An 11,853-nucleotide genomic window follows, 5' to 3' on the forward strand; every position below is an offset into this window, starting at 1 on the left:
TGCAGTGCCCTGTGCCCACCACCATTCCACGTGGCCTTACTTCTGAGCACGAGGCCAGAGAATCGGACCAAGAGAGCTGCCAAGGCTAAGAGCCCAGGTGAAGAGCACGGGAAGGACGGGGTGGCCAGGTGGGGAACTGGAGCAGTGGATGACCAGGCTCCTCTGTCCCATCCTTCCTTTTAGGCCTGGGCCTGTCCGTCTGCCAAACCAAAGGACAAAAGGACACCATTTCTGGAGTCATAGCAACCTCATATTCACTCCTCTCTCTGCTACCTACTTAATGTGTGATCTGGCAAGTTACTTCTCCGAGCCCAGGTCTCATGCCCTATAAAATGGATCTAGTACCAGCTCACATGGGGGCTAGGCGAGGTGTGAGAGCCAGCGAACACTCCTGTGTGAGAGCCAGCCATCAGAGGTGTGAGAGCCAGCCATCAGAGACGGGGAGCAGTCTCTCACCCTCTCAGAGACTCTCTTTCCTCATCTGTGAAACGGTAATGATTATGTCCCCAGCCAGAGAGGTGGGGACAAACGGGATGGTATAGGGGAAGTACTTGGCTTGGTGCCTGGTATGTAGAAAACTTGCAAATGCTCCTTTTCAGCCACATTTTTACAGCAGTTTCTAGAGCCCTCCAGCCCCACCCACAACCCGGCTAAGCCTTTCCTGTTCTGCTCCCATCTTTTCTCAGAGCCATTCAAAAGGGGTTAAATAAATTCAGAGCAGTCTCCATTTGTGCTTTGTGTGGAGTGGGCTTGCGTAGCCCCAAGGCAGGGCCCTGTGAACCTTTGTTCCCACCACCCCACAGCCAAGCAGGGTGACTTTGGCTGCCTGCAAGGGGCCCAGCAGGGCTTAGCAGAGGCAGCTACTGAGGAGATGATGAATGGGTGGTAGTTCGGGGTGGCTGCTGCTGCCTCTCCTGGGAGCCAAACACAGCGTGAAATGAGCACGGGGCTCAGACCAACTGAAAGTGCAGATGGGTGGAAGGAGGGCAGGGGGGGCTTCTAACCATGCATCCGTCAATAACCAGCTTACGGCGGGTGCCTGGCTGGCTGGGTGGGGGAGGCGGTAGAGCACATGCGCAGGATGGCTCTTGGGGGTGGGAACCGAGGTACGGTGTCTGCGCTGACTGCAGCCATCTTACAAAGATTCCCATGTCTACTGGATGGAGGCTCCTACACGTTGGGAGAGGCAGGCACCTGCCAGAGGTGGCCTAACTGAAGGGTTTGGCCTCCCAACCCTGTGAAAAGTCCTCTGCTTGATCCAGTCCAGTTTTAAGGGATAAGCAGTGGGTGAAAGACAGAGATATCAGCAGTTTCCAACCTTGGGCTGGCTGGGTAACTGCAGGTCAGAGCTGTGGCCCCCAGCGGGATCCCTATAATGGGAAAAACTCACTCTGCAGGCCGGTGGGAAAGGACTAACCAAGCAGACAATCTGTAAAACATCAAGGGCCTGCTTTGGACCTAGCCCCCAGGGAATGAGTGTTGATCATGATTTCTGTGGCTGTCACTCTCCCCAGCAGCCACAGTGGGAGACGGTACAAGGGGGCTCTGTCCTAGGAGAGTATCCTGCTGCTCTGCGGCTGCTGAGTGAGAAAGATGGATGAGGAAAGCAGCAGGGGCAGGAAATGGCCTTCATGACTGATGATGACACGCCCTTTCCCGTCACATTTGTCTGTGGGCTGTCCCAGACGCGCTGTCACCCCAGACCCCAGGGCCCCTTCAAACATGCCCCAGAGTCCATCGGGCATGTTCTAAAAGTCGGCCTAGGCCGGCCCCAGTGGTGCTCACCTCCCCCGCTACGAAGAACAGAAGCGGAGCCTCCTCTTCTTTGGCTTTGTACTTGGCGATGATCTTCTCGGCTATTGGCTGAATCAGCTGTTTGGCTGCTTCGGACTCCCCGTCATCCTCAGAATCTGTGATGGGTAGAGAAAGACATGAAGAAGCGCAATGACTTGTCAGAGATGCTGCCCCTGGGGACCCTGAGTCCAGGGCCTGAAAGGTCCATTGGGCAGCCCCTGAATGGAGAAGCTTCCCCTGGGACACAGGCCTTGGCTCCTGGGTGCATGAAAGTGGGTCGAAGGTACTCACTTGCTCGCACAGCGCACTCCTGTACCATGACCCCCAGGAACAACTCGCCACACTGAGTAGCACTAACGCTCCAGGCAAATGTGATCTTTGTCACTGAATTCATCACAAACCCACCTTGGAAGCTGAGTTTTCCCTAAACCAGGACCTGAGGTCCTGGTAGATTTTCTCAATCGCAGAATGAGATGCCATGACCTTGGATCTCTTGATTTCCTAATGAAAATGACAGAAGTGGTGGTGGTTGTGGTGGTGGGTAGGACTATAGTCTGTCTGGTCAGTAGTGTTGGTGAGGAGGCACAGCTGGCAGCCAGAATCCCCTGGGAGGAAACAGGCTGATGGATGGAAACCAGGGGACCAGTATCCCCAGGGCCCCCTGGGAGGCATCTCTTGTCACCAGTGAAATAGCAGGATAGGATTAGCCATATGCTGGGGGGCCACAGGGCTCACTCCTGCTGAACCCTGTAACCAACTCCCCAAGAGTGGCAGAGCGGGGGGTGGGGAGGTTGGGGGAGCAGGTACCAGCAGATGACCTTCACCCAGAAATGCCACGCAGCCCAAGAGGCCTACAGAGTGCAGACTCTGCAGGATACATTCCAGACCCATATCTAATTAGCTCTGTGATGCTGGGAACCCCTCGCCTCTGTGGGACCCTGTGTCCATATCTGCAGATGGCCAGCGAGGTTTCCAATTGTCTCTCAGTTTAGAATTGTTTCCCAGGCCCCAGGACATGGGTGTGGGAGCCTACAGCAGTCAGGAAAGTCCCAAGGCCGGCTCTCCCCAGAGGGCCTCAGTCTTCTAAGCACAGGACCAGCCTACAAATCAGTCTGCTTAAGAATTCCCTGTCTGAGTCTGCATATGGCTCCCCTGGGGACCCCCACACCAGACATTCAGAGAACAGGGGTAGGATGTTGTACATGCCCCCAAACCCCCTCAATGAAGTAGGTATGGCAGCATCTCAGCCATGATCCTAGTACCCAGAATTATTTGGAGTTGGAATTGAGCAGTAAGTCCCAAGGCAGCGAGTGAGGTGGACTTTGGGAAGCCACTGCTCCATTTGCACAAGGATTCAGGGTCACCCCACGGAGCTGTAGGAAATCCAGAGTAAATGTTTCTGTGTCCTCTCGACCCAAAGCTCAGCACCAGAGTGGGCGAGACAGTGGAGACTGAGAGGGGCACTTGGCCACAAGGGGCTGGGACAGCTCCGGAAGCCCTGGGGGCAACTGGTCAGAACACAGGTGACTGGCAGGAGCACCCTGGGTGAGCCCGGGCCTGAGGGTGCCCAGACCCTGCAGCTGCTGCAGCTCTGCTTCTTTCCAACAACGGGTCTGTTCATGAGGTGTGGGGGAGCAGGGCATCCAATGGGCCTGACCTATTCTTCCCAGCTGGCAGTCAGGAGCAGCTAGGAAGGCAAGCACAGCAGCAGCTCCCAGAACACCTCCCACAGGGGGAAAGCTGTGAATAAATCATTGGGGTCAAAAGCAAGGCTGCTGGGAGAGACAAAGGCCCAGGCTCTGCATTGTTTCGTGACAGAAAGAAGCAGCAGGGACAGATACCCTCCATGTGAGCTCTGTCCTATCCTGCTGCCTGCCCTGCACCCGGTCCCCTCCTCCGCCTGCTGAGCTTCCTCCCCTCCCTGAGCTTCATACCTACAAAAAGGACGAGGCAGGGGCCCTCGTTGAGCTGCACAGCGTTGGAGTCCGAGAGCTCCAGCACAGGCTTCGGGTGCCACGGAAACCCCCTGCAGTCCTCGTCGTTCAGCACCTCCGCCCGCCCCTGCCGTGTGATCACCTCCCCCTGCGGGTCCAGCACAATGAGGGTGGGGATGCCTGCAAGGGAGAGAGAAAGCTTGGCCACAGGACCCAGCAGGAGGGGCCAGCTCCCACCCACAGTTCCCAAGAGGACCCAGGACAAGATACAGGCTCAGGATTAAGAATCAGAAAGCCCTGGGATAGCACCCAGGCTCAGCCAGAAAAAAGCCGCAGAACTCCCTTGGGTCTGCATGTAACTTCTCCATGGAACCCCAAGCAAGTCCCTTCACCTCTCCGGGCCTCATATCCGCCGCTGCCACATGGTGAATGCACTGCAGTTCCTACCTTATCCCACTATGTAAAGATCAATGAGTCGTGCACTTAAAGAGCTTCGTACAGGGTCTTGGCACATGGAAGCAATCACTAAATTCTAAGCAGATTCCAAAGATGCGGGAGATGCTGCCCCTGCCTGCTAAGAGTCTAAACTAAACCAAGGGGGCATAAAAACACGTTCTCAGGTAGCGTCCTTGCTACAGATGCACAAACCAGCACAAATCAACCATGCGTTGGGAGTCCTCACACAGACAGGGCAGAACCCCCCCAAACAGTGTGAGTATGAGGTAAGGGGGCTATGTCGGAAAGGTGCCTGGGGCAGGGGCTACAGCAGGAAAACAGGAGGAGGACAGCTGGCTGCCAGCGAGCTAGCAGCTCCCACCCCCAATCTCCAGCCTGCTGCCTGGGGAGGTTCCAATACTGGCTCTAAGGGGGACAGTCCCTGGAGGGAGTACACTGCTGGCGATGCACTGCCCTCACATTACGGTCCTGGGCTGGGGTAAGAAATGCAACACGAAGCTCCCAGCCAACCCCACAGACCCCCAACCATAAAGCCTCAAATGAAAAATCAAAAAAACTCCATCCTGGGTAATAGTCACATTTGGGTTTTCTACCTCCCTGCTTTTTGCACCCCGCTGCTTCTCCTCCAGCCAGGAGGTGGCCACCCACCACCAACCATCTCCTCCAGAGCTGACCAGAGCTTTAATTTTATGTGGGCCAGTGAAAGCCAGAGCAATTTAATATTTATAGATTCCAAAGCATTCGGTTGATAATTTGCTCCACTGACATTTTACTTTTCATTGAGGGGGACGCTGAGGTACCAGAAATATGGCCCTGGTGTTTTGTAATCTGCCGTGGTGGCCAGCAGAGCAGGCATGCAGTGGTGGGCCTACATTCAAAAGGAATAAATGAATTCATTATGCTGACACCTATTCGAAGAAGTGGCTTGACATGTTAGGAACAGGCCCAGAGAGAAATGGGCTCTGGTGGACAGCCATTCCCACCACATCGCGGACCATTCCCGTGGGACTTTAAGACGCGCTCAGAGCGGTCCAGGTCTCCGGAGAAGTTGTGTGTTAGAGCACAGGAGGCTTAGGCATTTCCAGTCTCATCCTCACAGCTGCACATTATCCCCTGGAGGCCTGGGGCTCACATCAGGTGTGTCCCCATCTCCCAGGACTGGGCTGGGCTTTGAGTCAGCAGCCTTAACTGAAGCTGGGGCTGTGCCACAACGGACCAGCTGGCTGTAGACGAGAGCCTCCCCATCACCATGCCCCTTCTCAAAAATGCTTTGGTGAAGTTCTTTAATCAGAGAATCAGTGTATTCCTGAAATTGGGCAATTACGAGTGTTGGGTTAAACCAGGGCCCACCCACTGCTATGATTAGACACAGCAGCCGTTCTGTTTGTAACCCAGACATAGGATGCCAAGTTGGGTCTGCAGAGGACAAGCAAGCACAGAGGACAGAGAAAGGAGGAAAAGTAAAATCTGAAGGCAAAAAAGTCTACTTCCTGGTTTGGTGCCTCAGTTTCTCCAGGGGACTATTCTCGGGGGCCTCTCTTCAGTCCATGCCTGTGGGAACCAGGACAGCAGGGCAAGGACCCGGAGTCCCCAGCTGATTCCACCAAGGAGTAGCTCCCCAGGCCATGGGTCTCGCTACACCTTCCCCACGACTATGAAAAACCAGAGTCCCTGCTTGTATTTGGTGCTTTGAGTACCGAAACCCATGTATTTGAGCCCAAGATAACAAGGCACATGTGACTGTGGCGTAGAAAATGACTTGGTACAATAGCCAGTCAGATTCAACCCAGAGAAGCCCATTTGTGGCACAAGAATGGGGAAAAGAATCGACATGCGCCGTGCCAGGCCCTCTTCCTGTAACCAGATCTTGGTTAGCTCGGCCTGAGAGCCCTAAGTGCAAGCTTTCCTCCAGAGATGAGCGAGCGGGCGAGAGAGGGAAGCTCGCCTCCCCAGTGCATCTGTTCTGTGCGAGGCACAACAGACACTACCCCACTCAGTCCTCAATCCTCATAACAGATGGTTACGGGAAGTACGGTTATCCTCCTTTTACAAAAGGTCAAGTTACCCACCCAAGGTCATCTGGCTAATGAGTAGCCAAGCTGGGACAGGAACTCTGGTCTGCCTGTTCTAAAAGATGCTGCTTTCTACTGGGCCACTCACTGGTGGGGTCTCTCACAGCACCTGGGTTGGGGACTCTGGTGACTATGGCACAGGAAGGCCCCAGCATCTGCACCACCCACCTCCCTCTTCTCTTCCTTCCCAAGACTGTGGGGAAGGAGGCCTAGATTAAAATCACCCCTTCCCTTTCCTTCCCCATCATGCATTCCCTGCTCTCCCTCCCCTGAAGCAGGTTCCCTGAAGCAGAGACTTCTAAGGAGAAAATAGGGCAAAGCCTCTAATGGGAAACTTAAAGGGAATGGAAAATTTCTAATCGATGCCTTTATACAAAATAACTTCCACACCAGCAAGGGGCTTCTCTGGAGGGGATGAAAAGGAGCAGCTCATCTCTGCTTCGCTTAAACTTATTATTTCCCAGCTGGGATGGCTGGGCTGGTTGAGGGGAAAGCACAGATAGAATTCTAAGGAAGATCTAGGCAAGTCTCTTAACTTCTCAGAGCCTCGTTTCCCTAGCCATCAAATGGGGGTAGTCCCTATCTTATTTGGTTGTTGTGAGGAATAAAAAAGATAACAAGTACAGATGCTTTTTAGCAGAGTATCTGGTATACGGTGAGTACTCATAAATATCAGGTCTTGTTATAAATAAGTTCATCGTTTTTTTGTTTTGTTTTTTTAGCATCCCTACGTTGATTATTTGGCTCATAAGAAGGTAGAGGTACTGAAGACTGGTGCTTTGCTCTAGAATAAAAAGAAACCTCCATGCTGGCTGAAGAAAGTCAGCTAAAGAAACAGAATACAGAAGTGATGTCAGCACCGCAGCAAGAGTTCCAGCTACAGTGGCACGTCTGCCAAACCTGGGGTTGAAGTTCTTTTACTTGCACCATCCGAAGCTTAACTTTTGGGCATAAGACATAGACTCTAGGCTCCTAGAGAGGGCTTCAGCCCCAAGCCTCCCACCCTGGGGAGCTGTGCTGGACCACAAACAGTGCCCAAGAATTCTCTTGACCATCTCCCTCCAAAGCTGGAGAAAGAGGCCCAAGAAGCCTACTCCAACTGTTTCCTCCTGGAAGGAGCTTCTTTGTAAGTATTTAAAACAATCTCAAAGCCATGTACTCTGAGACTTTCACATAGTTTGCTTTTCTACTGCCAAGGAAAGTGGCAGTTTTGAAGGAGATGGCACTGGTGGCAGAGTCTGGGGCAGAGAAGCTGGGGAGGGTTGCGACTCAGAAAGCTTTCTCTCTCTGCTTCCAGATGGCAACACGATCTGAGGGGCTGGGAGTAAGCACTCAAAGATTGCTGGGAGTTGAGAAGAGAAATGGAAGGGAAAACAGACCCTATGACAGAAAAAGGAGGTTAGGGCACATTGGCAAGGCAAAATATCATGTGACCACAAAAATGATCGTTATGAAGACTGTGGCAAGATGGAAAATGTATTGTTAAATAGAAAACGTATTGTTAAGTAGAAAATACAGAATACACAATGCTATGTGTACAATTACAGCTATGGACAAATGTGTATGTGTGTGGACAGAGAGACCAAAAGGGACTTAGAAAAGTGAAAACAGTCGTGTTAGTGAGGTAGGAATGCGGGTGACATAGATATGTTTCAGTTTCTTCAAATGGTGTTATGATATATGTATTAACATAAAATAAGAACCAAACAAGAACGAAAGAATGGTAGGGGTGGGGTGTGGGGATGACAATACAAACCATGTCCTGGCTTCATCGACTGCCAGTTCTGTTCATCAGATCACCTCTTCTATCCCTCCCGGCTCCCCTCAAACCTTCTTTTGCTTACAGAGCTAAGGGGCTTTGTGTGGTGAAACTCAGAAAAACCCAAGAGGTCAAAGGGATGGGTCTGGGCCTACCTGAACTTAGCCAGCAGACCCAAAAGCTGATCAGGCACGTGCCTGCCTCAGGAAACAGGCATAAAGACATTTATGGTGATATTCTTGTAATACAGAAAAACCAGACACAACCAATTGCCAATCAACAGTGGAACAAGTTATTAAACCAAAGTACAGTCATACAACGAAACACTTCTCGGCACTGAAAAGAAATGAACCAGATAAAAATATCGATAGGGAGAAATCTTGAAAATATAACATTAAGTGAGAAAAAAAAGCAAGTTGCAGAATATTACGGCATGTCGACATTTAAGTATACTTCTAAAATACACATCCAACACAGCTCTATATTATTCAAGGATTCACATATGTGCAGTTAAAATATGAAAACAGATTATGAGGAAACACATTAAACATATGGTAGTGTTTCCGCCCAGGGTGGAAGGAAGGAGAAAGGCACTGCAGAGGAATGAATGGAACTCCACTGTTGTCTGTATTAATGCTCCCATTTGTTTATAATTTAAACACCTGAAGCAAAAATGTCAAATCTAGGTAGGTGTTTGTTATATTACCTTTGTCCTTTCATGTTTACTCTTTTTTCATGTTCTCAAAATAAAACAAGACAAAACAGAACATGGAAGCTGCTCAGTAGGTCCTGAGGTAGCCCCTCGCCTCGGCCCATGGAGCCAGCTTCCCTCAAGTCCATGGGCCAAGGCCAGATAACCTACACCAGCCCTTTTAACACTGAGTGCTGTCTACAAAAACATACCAGCATGGCCCCTCACCTCCCACGGACTGAAAAATACAAGCTCCAAATTCTTTGCTTCTATGTATAATAAATAGATTCTGCCTTGAATGTATTTTTTTGAAAGGGGCAGGGAAGGGGGCAAAGGGAGGGAAAGAGAAGAGAAAGGAGGGAAAGAAAAGAGAAAGGCCAAAAATAGAGGAAGAAAGAAGAAAAGGAAGAAAAGGCAGAAGAACAAGCAGTCAACAGAGAAACTGAGGAAAAACAGACCCCGGGAGAGCAAATAGTCCTCACACCACTGCCTCCCAGCTGCCAGGCCTCAAGCACTTGTTTTCCTGGTGGCAGGGCCTGTATCCACTCTAGGCCCCAGCTGCCTCCCCAAAGGTGGGGGGCAAAGGAAGGGGGAGAAACAAAACCAGCCAGGGCCCTTAACCCAGGGGAGAAGGGGCTCTAAGCCTCCTTGCAAAGAACACGGTGTTCTCTGACAGCCAGGATTAGTTAGACAATTGCTAATGGGATTTGCCTTTTGACAAGTATGTCTAAACCCTTTCCTTAGAAAGCCATTTTTAAACAGCTTATAGAGCTGCAAATTCCGCAGTCTGCATAAAGCACTAGGAGTAGGGAGGCCCTCCCGGAACTCAGGGTAACCCAGCTAGTCCCCAGAGACAAAAGAAATGGATGGAGACCAAATGCCAGAGCTTTGGTGAACTCAGGTGGCTCCTTGAGAGAGCCAGTGACTTGCCTGCCAGCAGCAGCAGGACTTGTGACCTGGCCAGTCCAGGGCAAACTCATCATCAAGACCCACAGCGGGTCCTGCCACTCTGTGAAAGGGGTGACTTGAGGGGCAACAGCCTCAAGACCCAGACTCTCTCACCATACCCGGATGGACATAACAAACTGCTGGCATTTTATGAAGGCCTCTTTTAGTATGCTGGGTGACACTCAGAATCCAGCCACACTCCAAGCCCAGCTCCCAAGATGCTCAGAGGAGTATGCATTCTTTCCGCGTTACCCATTTTCATCCGAGCCTGTCAGGATAACATAGGGGAGCTCTGCCCTCATGCAACTCAATACAGAAAGTAACTGTCAGATCAAGTGACTCGCTTACTGTAAGGCGCAAGGCCAGGCAGATGGAGGTGCTCACCTTGAGTGGGGGGTGAGGAATGTACCAGGTGTCATTCAGTGAAAGCACCTTCATCTAAATGCTTCAGGAGGAGACAAAGTTGAGTGAAAGCCTAGGACACATAGAGTCAAACAGGGAGCATGAGCTCTCTCTCCTATTTGAGAATGCTGAAAGATGTGCTGAAGACCAGATGCTCACAGCGGAACCCTTCACTGACTCTGTGTGTGTGTGTGTACATTGTGATATTGAAATAAGACATAAATATTTGGTCTTCAGCCCCAGTTCCTGGCACAGAGCTCCTAAAACCCTTATAATTTCCTGAATGATAGGGTTATAGGTGCATCTTTTGTCTTAGTCTCAGATCCTGGCACAAGACCCTTGAAATATGAGAGTAGTAAGAGTGTCTTTTTGTATGCTAATGAGATGACTGCTGGGTGGCCGTTGGCCCCTAAATAGCTTCAGAATGGGGGCTGGTCAATAGAAAGGCAGGATTCATAGGTTGGACTGTTCTGCTCCACCCCTCAACCTCAACCTCTGGGGAAGAGAGAAGAGCTGGAGGTTGAATTAATGACTAATGGCCAACAATTTAACCCATCATGCCTACATAGTGAAACTTCCATAAAAACCACTAAGTGACAAGTTCAGAGAGCTGCCAGACTGATGTTGCTTCCATGGAAGTTGCTTGGGAGGGTGGTGCACCTGGAGAGGACATGGAAAGTCCAGGCCCCTTCCCACAAACCTTGCCCTGTGCATCTCTTCCATTTGTTCCTGAGTTGTATCCTTTATAATAAGCCAGCAATAGTAAGTAAAATGTTTTCCTAAATTCTGTGAGCTGTTCTAGCAAATTATTGAACCTGATGGGAGTGGGGGTTACAGAAACCCTGACCCTATCAGCCAGTCAGTCAAAAGTATGGGAGGCCTGAGACTTGCAACTGGCATCTGAAGTGGGGGAGAGGCAGGCAGTCCTGTGGGACTGAGCCCTTAGCCTGTGGGTCTGATTCTAACTCCAGGTATATAGTGTCAGAATTGAATTGAATTGTATGTGTGCGACAGCAGAGAACTGGTTGGTGTGTGTGGAAAAAAATCGCACACATTTGGTGTCAGAGGTGTTGTGAGTAAAAACTGCTCAGACTGTACATACATACTTATAAACACATCAGTTAAATGACTTTGAAAGTTGTAACCACAGAGTCACACGAAGCTCAGAAATATTCAGAATTCAATCAAAAATAATTCTGTGATGCTCTGAAGAGTAGGAAAGAATATACAACTCCTTCAAGTTCAAAGGTATTTAGAGCTAGACTAGAGTTATTTAAATATCCTCGGAGGCAAAGAAAAGCAAAAATCAGTTGAGGGATGGTGCAGCCTGGGAAGGAGATGCAGGCTTCCAAGACTAGAGAGAAGAATTCAGAAATAATATCAGACCAGGAACTTGAACTACAAGGGTTCTGAAGGCAAAGAGACTGTCCTATTTGGAGGACGAGGAGACAGCACTGTGAAGAGGGCCACCCACATATACAACCTCAAGAACAAGAAAGAGACTTCCAAAATGATATAATTGAAATGATATAATTATTTCCTTAACTAGTGAGCATCTTTCAAATCTAGGAAGATCTAGAATGAAGTTCAGAAATGTGAATCAAACCCACAGTATTAACGTTTTTGTGTGTCAAGACATCTATGAATATTTGGTATTTAACTTCCATGTTTGTTTTTGTTTAAAAGAATGTGGCCCAGCACAGTAACAGGTCAGTCTTGTGATTACAATATTAAAATATGTAATTGAGAAATTGAATCTGATTTTTAAATTAAAACTCTATTAACAGTACTGCTGCA

General features: G+C 49.9%; 1 protein-coding gene across 3 annotated transcripts in view; it reads right to left on the reverse strand.

The window, feature by feature from the left end:
* NXN (nucleoredoxin) overlaps positions 1–11,853 on the reverse strand; it is a 142,663-nt gene that overhangs the window by 2,929 nt on the left and 127,881 nt on the right. For 2 of the 3 annotated variants that reach the window (XM_011359899.2, XM_023530535.1), the window contains 2 exons: positions 3,729–3,908; positions 1,786–1,910 (listed from right to left, as the gene is read on the reverse strand). In XM_011359899.2, the coding sequence (XP_011358201.2) occupies positions 1,786–1,910; positions 3,729–3,908 (305 nt within the window). The remainder of the gene's footprint in view (positions 1–1,785; positions 1,911–3,728; positions 3,909–11,853) is intronic. The other variant, XM_023530536.1, reaches the window with a different exon arrangement.

This window comes from Pteropus vampyrus, unplaced genomic scaffold (genome assembly GCF_000151845.1).
Source record: "Pteropus vampyrus isolate Shadow unplaced genomic scaffold, Pvam_2.0 Scaffold50, whole genome shotgun sequence".
Taxonomy (NCBI): Eukaryota; Metazoa; Chordata; class Mammalia; order Chiroptera; family Pteropodidae; genus Pteropus; species Pteropus vampyrus.